Source organism: Cornus florida, unplaced genomic scaffold (genome assembly GCF_030987335.1).
Source record: "Cornus florida cultivar Cherokee Brave unplaced genomic scaffold, ASM3098733v1 CherokeeBrave_3.0.0_Hap2_Chr06, whole genome shotgun sequence".
Lineage (NCBI taxonomy): Eukaryota > Viridiplantae > Streptophyta > Magnoliopsida > Cornales > Cornaceae > Cornus > Cornus florida.
The window spans coordinates 101,006,959-101,026,251 of NW_026775576.1; the positions used below are offsets into that span (position 1 = coordinate 101,006,959).

At 35.3% G+C, this 19,293-nt stretch overlaps 1 protein-coding gene across 1 annotated transcript; it reads right to left on the bottom strand.

The window, feature by feature from the left end:
- Positions 1 to 279: 279 nt before the first annotated feature.
- LOC132313378 (protein SCAR2) lies at positions 280 to 12,976 on the bottom strand. Its single transcript, XM_059812119.1, has 9 exons — positions 12,500 to 12,976; positions 8,756 to 8,919; positions 6,936 to 7,059; positions 6,706 to 6,835; positions 4,858 to 4,919; positions 1,253 to 4,739; positions 1,065 to 1,151; positions 860 to 964; positions 280 to 785 (listed from the first exon to the last, which is right to left on the bottom strand). Exons 1-9 carry the CDS (start codon positions 12,652 to 12,654, stop codon positions 732 to 734), a joined length of 4,368 nt encoding a protein of 1,455 aa, XP_059668102.1. The 5' UTR covers positions 12,655 to 12,976; the 3' UTR covers positions 280 to 731.
- Between the last annotated feature and the right edge of the window lie 6,317 nt (positions 12,977 to 19,293).

Sequence of the window (19,293 nt, forward strand, 5' to 3'; positions counted from 1 at the left end):
TTTTCCCTGTTTCCAGAAAACACACTGTAGTTTTTATTGTTTTCAGGTAACAAAATATAACAGAACAGTGTATTAAATAACTTCTCCTGTAATTACACTTTTTATTATATATATATACATATATATGTAAATAATTAACCAGACACCAACTAGTAACTACATCATTATCCGAATGAATGAACAAAAACTCAATCTTCTGCAGCATTAAATAGTTAGGGACATTCATATATGTATAATCTACAGAAATGGGAAGCCATTTCTTGGCAAGAAGCGCATGAATTACTTAAAAGGGTGGAAAAGAGGAGCATGGATTAGAGAATCCAAATTACAGCAGTGTTTATATACCAGATACAAAAATGCATACGACATATTTTACAAATCATATCTTGTGCCACCATATATATACCCACTAAAACCTAAACAGAAATTGAGCGATTAAGCGCTTGCACGCTGGACCTCATCTGTCACACACAAATGTATTTTAACCCCCCACATTATTTCTGTGGGCAGGACACAGCCACCAACAATGAAACTTCCTTGAGAGAGAGAGAGTACAACATACTGCAGAAATTTCCAATCCATGCAAGGGAGAGAACAAATATCCTCCGTCATGTTCATGGCAATTGACACGGCTAAAAACCCTTACTGAAAGCTGGGAGCTTAAAAAATCACATTCCTGTACACTTCATGGCAATAAACTCAGTGGAAGAGTAGCCCTAGAGCAAAACTTTTTACGAATCACTCCAACTATCTGCATCATCATCTTCATCGCTTCCAGCAAATGCCTACAATAAACATTCATCATTCTCATAATGCAGTGGAACATATTGAAACTCTAGAGAGAGAGAAAGATAAAGACCTGGCGAATTGCATTTGCTTTCTCCAAAATGGCAGCAACTTTCAAATTGGTTTTAGGACCCTGAATGCTGGGTCTTGTCACCACCGCAGGTTTCAAGTTGAAAGACTGATGGAACCCGATTAAGTTTGATTGTCAGCGCATAATTGGTCTTAAAATGGAGAATTTATGTAAATAACAAACTTTTAAAAAAAATTGTCAGGTTTACCTTGGTTCGTATTTGTTCCAGTAGTGAATCCCTTTCATCTACCTTCTGTTCAACTTGAGGCCTAACTCGTTCTGTTACCTTCCTCAACTGCACAACTCAAATCATTAGAAAGCATGTACCTCGTAGCAAAACCTTGTGCTCGTTTTGGAAAAGGTGACGAAAGGAGGGGTACTGCAACCATATCTTACCTTGCTTTTACCATGGGCAGCAACGGCATCAATGAGAGGGTTTCGCGGTCTGGGAAGCTTAATTGGCCGATTTTCGTTTGCCTTTCCATCTTCAGAAGCCGTAAGTGGAATGGATATACTTGATGACCATGAAGTTTCCCTCTCTGAAGTTTGGAAGACATGATGGGGCTGCTCCTCTTCCGTCGCTGGTGGTGGCACAGCGGTGTCAGGAGGATTCATCACTTTCACATTCGAAATTACACAGGAGCCTGTTTCTGGTGCTAATTGATCCAGAGGCTGGATTAGTTTTTCCTGCAAAGACCTGGAAGCATGTGTAGAAGCTGTATCTTCAACACTTGTTACAGTTGAGAAAGGATTCAAACTAGGTTGTACTGTTGCACCCTCTAAACCAAGGAAACCACGCTGCGTTCTCTCATCATATATTGATGGCAACATTAAGAATGGGTTCATGGATTGTGTTCTTCCTGAAGTGTGGATATCATCGTGACTATTCCCATGATCAACAATGGTTGGCACTTGAAATGAGAATGGATTGGAATGCGCCATAGTACCCGCTAAGTTTTCATAAACATGTTGAGAATTCTCATCTTTTGCAGCTGACAGTGGCGAAAATGGGTTTGAAGGTTGGGTAATTTCTCCCTTCACTGCCGGATAACCCAATTGAACTTTTTCATAAGCTGTAGATGGCAAACTTGTTGGAAATGGTTCCATATTATTCTGCACCAAGTCTCTCTCCGAAGCTTGGGAAGCATGTTGAGTCTTTCCTGTCCTCCATTGGACAGGGGGAAGAGGTGGCAATGGAGGCATCTCCTCTAAATTGATTTGATTTGCCTCAGGAAACAGGCCAAATGCTGGAAAGACTGAAATTAATGGATCGCTGTCTTGCTCAGAGATGTCTTTCTTGCAGATCGACTGTGGTAACAACTCTGACAGTGAAGGCTGGCTTGGAGGATGTGCTGGATGAAATTCAGAGGAAGCATCAATGCATATTTCATGATCCAAATGATTTGGAGGTTGTATCTGTTCCAACTGAATTGACGATTCAGAACTAGCTTCACCTGCATGTGGACATTCCTTATCAAGCTGAGTAGCTTGTAACTCAACCTTTTGCTCCACAGGAATTCTTAGCTCAGCAAGGTAATGGGTCAGTGAAGATAGAGAATCTACTGAATTCTCGATCATATTACTCTGCTGGAGAGAGAGAGATTTTGAATCTCGGCCGTTTTGATTTGAAGATGATAGGACTGCAGCAGCATCATTAGGGTGGGAACCATTTTCAGTATCTGCAGCCATAAATGAATCAGAAACATCATCGATCAATTCTGCGTAGGAATGATCATAAAAGATTTTATTGCACGGAATGGAGTCAAATTCTGGTGAAGCAATTGCCTGTTGATCAACTTCCTTCTCTCCGTCTGATTGTTTAAGATGCACTGGAAGACATGCCTCGTGGCTTTCCAATCCATTCTGATTTGAATCCCCAAGACCAGAAAGAGGAACTTCTTGGGACCCTGTGAGATTGGTAGAGAAATAATTAACACAATTTTCACCATCATTATCATCATCAGTGCTTGCAGCAGCTGAATCCACAGCAACAGCTTCAGATTGAGCTGTTTCAGTTCCTATATCATTTAAGGGTATATGAACCTTGATATCTGGTGCAGGATCTGGAGATTTAGGACAATCAAAAGCAAATTCAAGAGGTGCAGCATCGTTTCCAACCATATCAATGCTGAGGGAGAGTACATCTGTTTCCTCACCACCTGTAGTGCTAAAAGCGCCATCAAGATTCTTCTCCCCAGAATATGAAATGCACACTTCCGCTGAATCAAGTTCAGATGGCGAAACATCATCTGTTCTTTCCATGATTTGCGGCTCTGTGACGTTACAAGCCTGTGGATTATCTCCTACAGGAGTTAAGTTCATTGTTATCTCCCCAGCTAATGGAATAGCATCATCTACTTTGGGAACAATGCCACCTTGCTTTGCATCTGAATTACAATTTTCTAGTTCTGGCAAGGCTGAATCAAGAGCCTGTTCTTCTGTATGTGAAGTAACCGAGGGTGGCGAATTAATCTGACCATCAACCAAATTTTTGCTACAATTGTCTTCTGAGTATTCTGTTTGGAGAACATAGTCCAATGAACTTTCACTGTTTTTCTTTTCACAAGACAGCTCTGAGATGTTCAAGAAGTGCAGTGAAGCATCAGAAAAGACGTTCGGATCCTCATCATCTAACTCGTCCAGAGGATGGTTTTCAGTGGACACCATAGGGAGCAAATCATCTCTTGTCTGGGAAGGAACATCAGAAAGATTAGGTGTACATGGTAAATTATCACCCATATTTATCGTATTTTCTTCAGTACAAATAAATTCAGCAGCAGGTTCATTACAGCCAGAGGATATTTCATCCAATTCTGGTTCCACAACTGCACATTCCCTCCAGCTTGCTCCCGGATCTACAGGCAGAAGGGTTGGAGTTGCATCTGTAAGACACGAACTAGAAGATGGTTCTCCAAATTCAGACCTGTAATTTGGGATCTCAACACATGGTCCACTGGGGACCACATGCTCTGTTAGTTGGGTCTCTGGAGTTTCCTCTTTGACAAATTGCAGGTCAGATGACATATTTACGACCTCAGCTTCACAAATTTCAGTGAATGGAAAAACTTTAGCAGAAACATCAACATCCAATGGTGTATTCTCGGCCAAATTGCTTAGAGAATCAGAACAGGAAAAACTAGATAATTCTTTTTTGGATGAGTTAACCACATCATCAGATGCAATGGAGTTCCCTAATGATTGAGAATCTGAAAAATGAGGTTGAAGCTCCTGTTTATCATTTCCGTCAGAATCTGACCCCTGCTTTTCAATATTTAAGATGGCTACCTCATTCTTGGCTTTATACTCGGTGTCCGTTTCCATTTCTGATTCCATTGTAGTAAGGGCATCCATGTAAGCATCTATCTCACTTGCAATGTCATCAGATTGGTAACTATCCCTACTGTCTTCTGTTCTGCTTTCCCCATCAACTGCAATTTCCTTCTCATCTACCACCTCATCAAGTGTAGAAAGAATATTATCCGCTTCAAAACTGAGGTTGTGCACCTTTGATATTCTATCCATAACTTCCTCATTCAACTCGCTCATTGATGATTCTAGTATAGTCTCCTCTATATGAGGAGATGAATATGGACTTCTCTTTCTCTGCAATGGTTCTTCATGAGGACTCGCTGTACTGATTTCAACTATTTCAAGCCCTGATTCATTAGTAATATGGGATGGTAATTTCAAGGGCGGGGAACTAACAGTGACTTCATGAACCACCTTATGCTCGGGTGAAGGAGTCTTCAAAAATTTCTCCATGTAACTTTTCCCAGTTCTAGAATCAAATGGAAATCCATTGAGCCTTCTCTTCAGCTTCACACGACGTGCAGGGTCAGTAGTACCATTTGCAACACGCTCCTCTAGAAATAACTGATGCAGTCTGCACAATCACAATGCGATATTAGTCAAAAAAAAAAAAAAAAACATATGCACGTAAAACATTTGCAGTAGAATATCCAAAGGAAATATCTTCACGCATGTAAAAATGGAGGACTCACTTTGCATGTGATGCTGGTAAAATGTCGGGTGTTTCTCCATTTCTCCAGCGTGATCCTTTCTTCTGGAAACAATAAAGGAGTAGCTTAGCAGAAAAATAAAGGAAAAAATATGCATTTTGGATATTTGCAATGATTACAATTTTGAACACTAAAGAACTTTGTATTCTCAAGTTGCAAGATGCGTTTTGCACAAGAAAAATCTAATGAACTGGTCTGCCAAACCCGTAAACCAATACTTCCCAGAATTAACAAGGAACAAAAAGTTCCTTTAGCCGCATATGAACTAATCTAAAATTAAGAGTGACCAAGAAAAATGGCAGAATACATGTCCAGAGTTTTCGTCAATCAAAAGAGAAATGGAAAGACTAAAGGTTCTCAGACAATTGACAATTTGAGTACAATAAAGCACCGCATATATGTTTTCCATAAGTTATATAACAAATCGCATTAGAAGTTCAGAAAATTTTGAGGCAGAGGTGAAGTTTGTTATCATCAAACAAGATTAAACGGTAGCTTATGCAGTTAAGAGAACAGAATCATAATTTCTTGATTTTATTTAACATAAATTAGAAAAATGGGAACAAAAATAAGCAATTACAATGAAAAAGCAACAAAACTTATCAATATATGCAATAAATTTAATTGTTTAAAAACCACATAAGTTGCAAGTCATTTGTGGTGCATTGTGCTCATTCAACCTTCACTAAAAAATCTAAGTTGGAAAACCAAACTGTAAAAATTTTAATCCTACTAAGTCACAAAAGAGACTTATATCTAATTAAAATAGATTAAGTATGGTAACATAGAGGTCATTGCTAGGATATAAAGCATGAGGTGGGTTCAAGAATGATAGCAACCATTTTGTGCAAAAATAATTAAAAATATAAAGTCTGTTTCCAATCTTACCCTCCCTACACAATGCCTACTGACCTATATTTTACTGTGACATTAAGATGTGAGTCAAATACCTAGTGCAGGTTGCTTACGTTTCAAGGTTAAACCTTGAGGTGTTCTCATTGAGGCTCACTTTTGACGATAAGCCTCAAAGAATGAGACAATATCTAATCACCTTATGTTGGGATTGAATGCCCTTAATGACATTCATGTATTAGACCTTTTCATTTAATTAATAAATAAGATTTACTATTTATTGTCATTAATGCATACCATGGGTAATTTGTGTATTATTAGATCCATGAGATGGATTTAGGCCCACAGTTTCCTGATGAATGATTTAGGTTCATAGACTGAGCCTTGTATATAAGAGACACAAATAATCTATATGCTATAATATAAAATATTATTTACAAATAGTGATAGAATTAGGCAATCTATGTAACATATTAATCCATAGATGATTTACCGAGTCATTTGAGTGAGACTCAAGATCAAACAGGATTGCCAATAAGATTATATCAACTAAATCTGGCATGTGATACTTCCTTATCATTGCTAAAGCAAATAGCTTTTAATCCTGGGAGAACAAATTACTCTTGTTTTTCGTAAAAACTGATTTAATTTACCAATGAGAGAGATCTCGTCAAATCAAACCTCGGTATTCAGGGTAATTAACACCAGGAGCATTGGAACATATATTCTCAAGATAGAATTCATGTGGCTTGATTTAATTTACTTTGATTTTGTTTGATTACAGAAATATAGATCTGGTGATTTCAGTAAAGAAGATTTTGACTCATTTTCGAGAGTTAAGCAAACAGACCAAGGATAATAATTGGGCAGAAAGGGGCGGGAGCAGAAAATTGAACCAGAAGCAAAGCACTACTTTCTGGAGTCACGGTGATTGCAACAAATATTGTGTCCATTAAGATGTTCTTTTCATTAATTTACCTTAGCTTTGCGGATTTTCTTCTCCCTCTGAATTTCTGCATTTGTCATTCCAGAGGATGATACTTCCACTTTAAAGAATGACGGATCAGTGTAGCGCTTGAGACATGCCCCAGCACCCGCAACATCAAACCTGTTACAAGCCACATAATTTTTTATAAGATTTTCATTCTCGAAGACGTGCTTTTACTTTATGTGATATTGCTCAGGTAAACACAAATCAAACATCATACTTGTCGAGAAGGAATAACCGAGGAGGACCCCGGCATTCTTCATAAGAGTCCATTACAAATCGAGGTAAATCTCCTTGTGAAATCAGATTTTGATCCATACGCAGATTAGGATGCCAGTCAACACCTGCAATAAATTTATGCATCCGCATTACTATGACGTTTCTAATGTAATATGATGCATTTAGTTTTTCTTTGGACAAGAGAAAGCTCTTCAATAGACCCAATCAATGTGCTTTAGAATAAATAATCATGGATTCACTTGCATAACATTAAGCTGATCAGCTTCATGCTCTCGCTTTCCCTCGACTCTACAGGATTGCTTCTCATAGGCAGGCCATGGTGGTTGATTGTTATCATCTTAATAACGGGAGACTGACTTGGGATGTTCAGTTTAGGAGGCACTTTCAGGACTGGGAAATTGAGGAGGTCACTCATTTTTTGGAGCTTTTGTACCGTCAGGTGATTACAGCTGGGGATTCTGATTGTTGGCTTTGGGATCCTAATCGTTGGGGTCACTTCGAGGTTCGGTCCTTTTTCATGTGTCTTACGGCTAGCTCTGGAGGCCCTTTCCCTTGGAAGTCTATTTGGCGCTCCAAGGCTCCTCTCAAGGTGGCTTTCTTTGCTTGGACTTCTGTCTTGAGTAGGATATTAACCCAAGATAATTTGAGAAGGAGGAATCAGGTGGTAGTTAATCGCGGTTATTTGTGCCTGCGAGATGAGGAGACAGTGGATCACATTCTATTACATTGCACCATGGCTAGGGGCTGTTGGGATTTGATGCTTGGGTTGTTTGGGATCCCTTGGGTTATGCCTAGATCCTCTAGAGGGTTGATTAAGGCTTGAAGAGGCTTTTCAGTGGGGGCTCTCATTCGGAACGCCTGGAGGGCTACGCCTCTTTGTATTTGGTGGTGCATTTGGCTCGAGAGAAATCGGAGATATTTCAATGGAAAGGAGAAGCCTATCTCTATGCTTAAGTTCTCTATTATTTTCACTCTTTTTTGTTGGGTCTCAGGGAGAGATTATCGATCTGTAGAGGAGATTGTTGTTTTTTTGGCCTCTTTGAAGGCTTGAGGCGCTTTTGGCCTCGTGTGTTTCTTTGGGTTTTGCTCCCCTTTTGAGCGCTTTTAATAAATTTTACTTATCAAAAAAAAAAAAATCATAAAACCCCCTTCCACTATTAAAAATATGCATATAACCCCTGACAGAATCAAATAACCCCCGAACTAACAAAACTTATCAAGTTAACCCATATCCGTACTAACTGGGTAATGAAATGACGAATCGACCTTGCTATTTAATGTTAAATTGAAATGCTAATAATTATTATTTTAAAATTACAAATTTAACGTTCATGGGGTCCATTCCAATTGAAATTTAATGTGTTTTTTTATTTAGTGAGTGTTTGTTTTCAATTCGAATGGACCCCATGAAGGTTAGATTTGTAATTTTAAAATAACAATTATAATGATTTTAATTTAACATTAAATAGTAAGGTCAATTTTGTTATTTCACAATCGACTTAGCACAATTATGGAGTAACATGATAAGTTTTGTTAGTTTTGGAGGTTATTTGATTCTGTTGGGGGTTATGTGCATATTTTTTATAGTATAGGGGGGCTAAGGGTGGTTTTATGATTTTACCCCTAATTTAAAAGCAGAAGGCCATTTTAAGATGGGAGCAAAGTGCAATGAGACAAAAAGGAACACAAAAAAAAAGTACTGCTTTAAGATAAAAAAATGAAAACATATTGAGGTTGCCCCAAGGAGGCAAGGACACAAGATCTAAAATTTGAGCAGATACATTAGGAGAGTATTCTAACCTGGATTGGAAAAAAATAATGTATGACTGGTTTGGGACAGAAAAGCTCTCTCAACTGAAGGAAAATCTGCTTCAAGCTGTTGCACACGAACCATTAGACCATGGCCTCTTGCAGCAGTCGCCATCACTTCTTCATGCAAGTCATGGAATATCTCGGCAGCAAACCTTCAGCAATCACAAACAAAAGGAAATCATACAGATTTTTATGTCAGAACTTTTAAAATAATAACTATCACAGAATTGAACTGCAGTAAATTGTGAGAATGAAACTAATGTCATAGAAGAGGATGACTGAAACAAATCATCTGCACTGCAGATACATGCCTCTGACACTATTCTAGAGAGAGACTTGAAGATCCATCAAGGAAGGACAAGAGGTGTAACGAGGAGTGGATTGGATACAAACCTAACCTTTATATTATTTGCCCAAAGTGGTTGCTCTCAGGATTTGAACATGCATTCTTATGCTTGAGAGCCCAAGCATTTTACCAATGTACCAAGCTATAATCTCAACAGTATAAATTTTCAATGCAGGAAGTCAAGAAATCATGTAATGTTTTATCATTATATGTTGTCCACTGGAAGTATGATAATGACACAATATTTAGATCATAGTTAACGAACAACGAGATTCTCAAGTGGCAGTACTTTAGCAGTATATCTCACTGATGCTGGAGCGTCCCTTGCTAAAGCCCAATCAACCCGGAATTAATTGGTCTATATTTTCAGAAAGTACAGAATGCAATTTTTTTGTAACTTTATGGTCATGCCGAATTCAATTGGAAATAAATTAGAAGATGATCCGTATATGGTTAAAAAGTTCTATAAGTCTACTTTCTAAATAAATAAATAAAGTGTTCAATTCGGACCTTTGTAGAGTGAGTTATGCTTATTTTAGTAAGAGTCGTTTTTGTTGACCGAGAAATCTGTTCCCAGGAATTACACACCTAACTGGAGCAGCTCACTTCTCTTCTCGATTCCAGCACCTTTTGATCAGTTTTCTAGTTTACTATTCTGGTTTTTTAGACTTACTTTTGATGGCTTTCATGTCCCTAAGGCCTCATTTAAACATAGTTAGTTTTGGGTCAAAATAATCTTGCATCTGTTCAGTTTCTTTGCTTGGAACTTGTCTTGTTTGTTTTGAAAAGTGTTAATGGCTTTGGAAATCCTCCATGCAACTCTATTTAAACCCTTGTTGATAAACTACAATGTAACTTTTAATGAATTAGTGATATTTGAGACTTTGGCCTAGCGTTACCAAGCCCCTACTTCCCAAAGGGAGGTCAGGGGTTCGAGCCTCAGTGGAGGCATGTGTGTGTGAGTACCAACTAGGAAAAAAAAAAGTTTTTCTTATTATTATCCTTACTCTTACCCTTGAGTGCATTCCGTAGGGTGGAGAGTATCCTTTCTTTTATCCCTAGGGTGAATTCCTTTGGGTGGCAAGCTATTCCATCCCTTCAGTGTTCACTTGTGTTACCTCTTATTTCTTGGTCTTTCCGGCATTACTCACGTATTGCACTCTATGTATATTGCAACACCTATGATATACTGTGCAACATAATCCTGATTTCCGTATGGAATTCAATGTATAGCACCTCTCAGGCTTTGCTTCTCAAGTAGCCCATTCTCTTATTAGCCAAAGCGTGCTAAGATCTGGCTTTAAAACTTGTTCAATTAAGGAACCAAACAAGAATAACCTCAGGTCTGCCTCAGTTGAACTCGTTTCTCCCTTGCTTGGCTTTGGATTCTCAACATTAATAATAGAAACTGGAATAAGTGAACTGAACTTGTAAGTCGCTTCATATCGATGGCAAATGTGATAACTGAAAATTAAAACAAATAGATGAACGAACATTATGATGACAATGACATTTGCTAAAGTGAGTTGAATGACATGAAGCTAGTGTGTTGGATAGCTAACATAAGGGAGCCCTTTGAGACTTCAGCCATCTCTCACAAACTATTGCTTAGAGAAACCTTCAAGCAATAGAAATGTCCAATTATTTTTGAAAAATAATTCGAAAGGGGGGACCTAATCTGGTAAGGCGGACTAACATTATCCTAGAACACTGTATAAGTACACAAAGTCCATGTCTCAGTTACTGACACGGTTAAAAGTCGCAGTAACATTCATTAACTCAGGGGCCATTAAGAAGAGTTGTTTGCCGTGTTGTGGACCAGTGACGGGTAATACGCAATGATACGCTTGATGTAAGGCTCAATAGCTTTTAAACGAATTATTGCATCTTTTGAAAATTAAAATCAACAAAATAAATCCAAAATACCAACATCTAGCATAGGTATTAGGTAACAAGGTCTAAGGGATCAATATAATAATTGCCAAAGTAGTAGTTTTTTTTTTTTTTTTTTTTTTTCTTTCTTCTCTCTACCAGTCTTGAAACCTGGACGTATGACTTGTGAGTTAAGGCCCAACGCCACTAAGGCAAAGGTAGACTGATGCTGAATTAGTATACTGTTATATATACAAACTTAAAGTAAAAATTGCCTTTCTCAACACGCTCCTCTGGTAATAAGACATGATTCCTAATTTTTTCTAGATAAGCATATCATAGATCTATAACTACCTTATTTATTTTTCTAAAAATATTTAATAAATGTGTGGATACTCATAGATCCAAGATAGAAAATCTAGATAACTTGAATACAAGAAAAAATCGCACATATTTTATTCTGTTGAAGGAACCTAAGTCACAGCCCAAGAACCCACAAATGATTAGCATTTGATGGTTGGGAAAGGAAAAGGACATGGTGTATTGAGCCGTGCGGAAGAAACAAGACATCTATATGAAGTTTAAGCAGTTGGGTGGGAGAACAACTGACCTTGTTGGATAAGGTTAACAGGAAGACCCAACTGACTATTAAGTTTTGGATGTTGCGCAAGACATGTCTCAACTGAGTTGTTATGGTAGAGTAAGATCCTTCAAAGGATATCTTAAGTCTCAAAGGAGACGAATGAGCCATCTCATGTTATACGGTGAAATGACATCATGCATTTGTATCAGAGCTTAACTCCGCCAATTTACAAGGGACTTTAAAATATGATTAGGGAGATTAAAAATTGCATAATATTGAAAGATAAAAGACAAGACATCACAGCACTTATATATCATCAATTTCGATATCAAATAACCCAAAAATCATCAACTTCTGTAGCATACATCCGAAAAACAATGTAACATAAATAGGAGAAATTGCATGCTAAATGGAAAATTTCAATCTCTATATCTATCTTTATAAATACGACCATGTGGGCCATTAGGAGCTTGAATTTTCCAATTTAATTTTTCTTTTAAACACCTGAAACCTAAGGCATGTCTCCCTAAGTTTCCCAATCTACTTCTTGGGGTTAATTTGCCACTTTAGTTCTAAAAACTTTTCATGCAAGACAATCAATTGTTCAAATTACAACAAAAACAAAAACAAAACAAAGATTCATTCCACAGTTTAAGCCCCAACCCAAGTGTGCCAACATCTCCAATTATAAAATTCAATCCAATAATTAAAAATTAAAAATAAAATCGAACTCCAACAGATCTCAAATCCACACTCCAAACAAAATCCCAATTTCTTCACCCAAATTGTTCAATTACCAAAATTGTGCAATTATCAGTACGAACCCAAATTCAGACCCTAATTTCATAGCATTTGGTTCAAAACAAAGTATTTCAAAACTCAAACTTAATTCAACCCTAATAAAGTACAAGAGACGAAAAAAGAGACTCACTCAGCTAGGTCACCCAACTGGCGCAAAACACCGACGAGACCGGCCATGGCCACGCCTTCAAGCAGAGCTTCGGGATCATCCTTATCAGCTGCTCTGTACAGCTCTGGATCAGCCAAGCTGTACTCATTTCTTATCTGATACCGAGTCAATGGCATTCTCGATTCTCCGATCAGATACAGAACCGAAATTTTCCTAATATGTACTTCGTTTTCTCTCTCTTCTTCAATTCCTACACTACATTTCCATCATGAATAATCTTCGAAATACATACATATATATATATGTGTGATACATATATCGATATAGAGAGATAATTTTAGAGAGAGAATTTATTTATCGGGGTGCGGAGTTGAAATGAATATATACACACTCACGGAGAGGTTAGGAGGCTCAAGACTCAGGAGAGTGTATTGTATGTGTATGTGTGTGTATTTTAATGACAAAAAGGATTTTAAATTTTTATCTGAGAATTTTGTAGGGAATGAAAGAAACGGTGAGTGGTCTTAAAGTACGCCTATGTGCATAGCGCGCATCGTGCCGCTTATTATGCTCTCTCACTGTATTGGATCATGTATCTAATGTGGTCTCATAAATTACAATGCAAAAATTACTTGTATTATAATACAAAAATTACTTGTATGTGTATGTGTGTGTTTATATATATGTGTGATATGAATTATGATAACGCATAAGTTAAAATGTTTCGATCTGAATTATGATGATACGTAACTTAAAATGTTTCTATCCTTGGTTCCGGTGATATCACCTTCGGACCATGATCAATTCTCACTCATTTTTGGAAACAGTATTTTGCTAATGTTAATAATAGAAGTAGAAATAGATTGTTATTCACTGAATGCACTATTAAAAATCAGCAAATCAATGGACAGGTAATATAAGACCTTTTAGCTTCTTTAAGCCTGCGATTAGATAAAAACTGCAGTAGTCTTTTTTAAATAAATAATAGAGAGACAAAAAATTGAGAAAAACTAAAACTTTCCATCCTTCCTATCTCTCTTTATTATTATTATTATTTTTTAATAGAGATTAGCCTAGTGCATGAAGTTCTTGCCATTGAAAGTCTGATGAGATTATGACATGTACATAATCTGAATCCCTCTTGTAGAGGTGCGCCATTGAAAGTCTGAGGAGATGATGACATGTACAGAATCTGAATCCCTCTTGTAGAGGTGCATCCTATGTTGCGTCTTGTATTGCTAGTTCAATCCATTATATTGTAGTGCAACAACCTAATAAGGTAATGGAACACTATAACATAATAATATAATATAATTGTTGTATAAGTGATTTAAAGTAGTTGTAGAAATAATGTGAAATTATTGCATAAATGATATGAATTGTTGCATAAGTTATGTAAAAGCACATGAAGCAACACATGATGAAACGTAAGATTCTCTATTGTAGATATATATATAACTTTACCTTATTATAACGAGGTTGTTTAATGTCATAATAATTTATTTAGTTTTATTTTTTCAAAAAGACCAAAAATATTTATTTATACCATTATTTTAATAAAAATAAGGACAATTTTGCCAACCAATAAAAAAAAAAAAAGAACAATTTAGGAAAATCATAATATTTTTACTCTATCTAAAAATCATTAAATAGTATTTTTCCACAACTTTTCTTGATTTTTTTTTATCTTAATTAAATGCATGTTAAAAAATTAAAGTTTCTTTCATTTACATTTTACTAGAATATTAACTTTTACAGAAGATGGCCTCTACACCAAAATCAGGCCAATAAGCTATTCTCATTCGGACCTAGGAAAAAATTAAGGGCTCATTTGGCAACCACAATTATTTTGTACTTTTACTTTGATCAAAAGTAAAAGTAATGTGTTCAATATTATTTGGAAATGTGTTCAATACTATATGGAAGCCAGTTTGGTACATTTGTTGCAAGATTTTTAGAAGTAAAAATATAAAAATATGTTTGATAAATATATGATGCAAGTTTGAAGAATTAAGTGGCTAGGTAAAAATGTCACTTTAGAGTTTTCTTTTTCTTTTTCTTTTTTTTTTTTGTGAACAGTACTTTTGTTACCGTACATAAGCAACCCGAATCATCAATTTCATACTTTTGATTTTGATCTATTTTTCAAAAATATTTCAGTATTTTTCAATTCACAACAAAGACGTTTTGTATTTTTGTTTCACTATAATACACTAAAAAAATAAAAAATACAAAACAGATACGACTCACAGCCCTATGTAAAACGAAATGTATATATGTATTGGTTGTTTACCAAATAAAAAATAGATAAGTACTCGACTATATAAGTGGAATGAATGTACCAGTTCTCCCTTTTATTCACTTGAGGCTGGTCTATTGTGTAATTTCTGATAATTTTTTATGGACTTAAGAGAGATGATTGATCTTTATTTTTAATTAGGCATAATTTTGATTAATTTTATTTTGTTAGAGTCCTATCATCATATCACATGGTAAACACCAAAAAAAAAAAAAAAAAAAAAAGAAAAAATCAACTTTTGAGGAGGCATGGTTTTGATTAGTTTTTATATTGCATTATTAAATTAGGAGTGTGTGTTTATGTGTGATGGTGGGCCCACAACGTGAACTGGGGACAAAACAATAGACGCGGGATGATCATTTCATCGTGTCGATTCATGATTGCTGACTAATACTGGAGAAACAAAGGTGGGGCCAGCTAGATTGAGACAAGGAATGTGACTGTGAGGTTTCATACATTGTAATGGCTTCCATAGTAAGTCCATGTTCAAATATGTGAATGATAAAAAATTCGGAATTAAGATATCCGGTGGTGAACCTATTAAGCCTGCGTTAGGTTAGATACAAGAGTCAAAATAATATATATAGATATAATCAAAATAATATATCTATATATATAGATATATGAGGATCAAATTTGGTTTTATATATATATATATATATATATATCTTAGGGCTAAAAACATAAAACCTCTATTATTTACAAAAAAATTATCTACTAACCCCATCAAGTACATAAACTATCATATTATCATTTTATATTTTTAAAAGTATATCATATCACTCCCTCCGCATTAGTTGATCGTCTAAAATTAACGAGATCATATCACATGATCATCACGTGCATCACATATTACATTATGCTAACCAAAATACCCTTGTTCTCTCATAATGACGAAATTGCCCTTCTCAGTATAAAACAAATTGCACGGGCCTTTACAGATCAAAGTTTCAGTTTTGCTATCTTCTTCTCTTTCGTTTCAGTGGTGTGGTATCCTCCATAACAGCAGCAACAGAAGTTATAGTCCTTCATTGAAGCCGTAATTGATCGATTGAAGTCCCCAATTGATTATTTGAAGCCTTAAATCGTAATTCATGTCAGCCCTAAGTTGATTATTCTAATCCCTAAACTGCAATCAGCCGAAGTCCAAATGTCTTCTTTCACCATACAATCTGTTATTCGGCAAGATCTCGAGAAAATGGGTGAAAGTTTGTCCATACCTGGAATTATTTTGTCTAAGAAAAATGACACGAACAACTTAGAATCCACCAAGATCTTTGAGCACTGAGCGATTACACACACAAGACACACCCACAATACTCGCTTTCAGTGATTGCACTCAACACTCGCCTCCATAACAATCAGCGCACACATACAAACACAACACAACAATTTAGGGCATAAAATCGTTTTATTAGATTATACAACTCACACGATATCATTTCACACGAAGGGTATACACCCCCACACGACATCATTTCACATGAAGGGTATACACCCTAATACGACATCGTTTCACATGGAGACACAATTGTCATTTAAAATTCACAATTTTATTTTTATAAAATATTAATATACTATCAAGAGCATTTTTGTCATTTTGCAATCACTCAGCGGTTCTGTAACGGAAATGGGGCAACGTGATAGTTTATGTTAGTTCAAGGAATTTTTTAATAATTGATGGAGTTATATGTAGTTTTTGTAAATAATAAGAGGGTTTTATGTTTTTAGCCTTATATCTTATTATAAGAAATATTCAAATGGTTAAAAAGTTCAAAATTCACACAAATTAAAGGATATGGATAAACTAAAATATGGAGATAACTGCTACAAGTGACTTAGAAATCAAATTGTTTAATATTTTAATGCAATTTATTTATAAAACAGAGCCCATCAAAACTTCCAAATTTAAGGCATGCAACTTGTTTAATGAGCATTTAACACCCCTGATATGCGCGCGCGCACACATATATATATAGTTCATATAATTTCTTATAGGTTCGAAAAATTCCCTAAAGTTTATTTTAGGAGAGAACAAGGATCTCCCCGGTTAATGGAGGGATAGAAATACAAAAAATGCCCTTTCTACAATTAAAATAAAAAATAATAAAAACTTCAGTTAATATAAAATGACTATTATGGCCTTTATTAAACGACCATGTTAGTAGAGGATGAGATTTATATATATATAAAAAGAGGGTAAAGGCATTTTTGGAATCAAATAAGGGTATTTTTGGTATTTAATATAATTAACTAATCATGTGCTAGTCACGTGATTTGTTAACGATACATTTCTAACGGTTGACTATAAAATAGTAACATTTTTAAAATTTTAAGAAAATTATATATTCAAAATAAAAATGAAATATTAATTGCTTAAAAAGTAAATTTTAAAGGTGTTTTAGATACGTAGCCTTGTTTACATAATGTGGAATATCAAGTTTGTAAGGCAATTCATCCTTGTCAATACAACCCATATAGCAATAAGAATTCTTAATTTATAGTGACCATTTTAGGAACCTAGATTTGATGATCACGGGGTACATGGTATAAAATAAATGAAAACTTTGGAATATAGCAGTCACGGGTAGGAAGTGATTGACAAATGACAAATGACAAATGACAAATGACAAATGACAACTGACAAATTTTTCTTCTTTTTTTTTTTTTTTTTTTTTTTTTTTTTTTTTTTTTTTATGGGATGTAAATGACAAATTGATTTTTTTAGTGTGAAAGAATCAAGAGGACGGAGGAAGCTTCAATTTCAGTGGAGAAAGTTGTAAAGTTTGGTCCGGTAGTTGTCTTAATGCATGCTTTTCAAAAGAGTTTGTCTTTTGCTTTTGTTGTATGAGTAGTTGCCTTTTTTTTTTTTTTTGCTTAAAAGGTAGTAGTAGTTGCCTTTTCCCAAGCTCCTTCCTTGTTTTTTCATAGTTGTTAGCTTCTACCACTTTTTGGGTTCTCATATTTCTTCCTCTCTAATGGGGTCCTTATCTGAATCTTTGAGACCATGAAGCACAATTTTTGTATATTGCTTTGTAACTTTGTTAAGATTAAGCTACCGAGAAAAATGTATAGCACCAACATTGAATAGAGAGATTGGAGGTCATGGTTTGAATAAGGAATCAACTTTATGCATCCTCATGAAAGGCTAAATTGCATATCTTTTCATGTTCGTAGTGGATTCGTTGAAATATCGTGCACTGAGCTAATCTTTTTACTAAATGAAGTCTAAATTTGTGTGTACCTATGTACAATGTTCATACACACATTCAAACTATTAAAAAGAAAAGAAAAGTATTTTATATTAAAATATATATATATTTTTTTGGCATAGAATGACTATTCAAATTCAAATATAACATTTTACAATGCAACAAACAATAATCCACTGTACACAAATAATACCCTCATTCTTCCAATAATACGAGAGGAAAGTAGAAATAAGGAAAACGATTTTTAACTGATTTATTTAAAGTGATTTGTTACACCGAATTTTTTTAATTAGTTTATGTATGTAAAAATATAAAGAAATCAATGAACGGAGGCTCTCTGCCCAGTGTGCAAGCGACAAATGTCCTGATTTTACCCAATGGCCAAGGTGAATGACACATGCTACACTGTTCTAGGAGCGACAACCAAATTAAGTATACCAATTAATGAAAAAAGTGTATCATTAATGTATTCAATAAACTATAGTATATATATTGTTATATAGAAATGTATATAGAAATATTAATATTGTATAGAATGAATAATGGGTTGAAGGACTTTTAACCCATTGACGTGGATATAATCAAGTAATCTTTGCTTCAAAGCTTTGGTTGATTGTTGGGATGCTTTTAACTCTTGTGAAATGGCAATCAAAACCTTCTCCATTGGCAGACCAATTTCAAAAACTTCCAAGTAACTTCTTGCGCCATGTGTTTGTTGATGTGGTAGGAATGATTTTCTTTAAGGGACCTCCACAATTTTTTTGAATTCTCTATTTGTTAATTTCTTAGTGGAGTTGTTGATGTATTTAGCTACATAGTATTACTGTGTCCCACCAATCATTTGTTACACATGAAAGTCCCAATTATTATTTATTTTAACATCAAATGGCTATGGAGGTTGCTAGCTAGGGTCCAATCCAAGCTTTTTCATGGCCATGACTTGTAAGCCTCAGGTAAGTGAGTTGGTTTAAATATATATAAGTTGGTTTAAGGGATGACTTTGGAATTTTATATATATATATAAGGTTTAACTTATGTTACGGTTGGAGACAGTGACATGCATTGTTGGATACATTTTGTAATGGTTTAAGATTTTGAGGTTGTTGTTGATGATGATGATCAATGATGGTACCAGGAGGTGCTAAATTTAAGTTTTTATCCTGTGCATTTGCTCTTGGTGTTAAAATTTGATATACAATGTTGGGACACTTTTTAATTGTTTAACTTCTTATACAACTAATTGTCTAACAAACTATAGGAGCTTAATTACGGAATGCACATTTGTTTAACAGCTAATTTTGTAA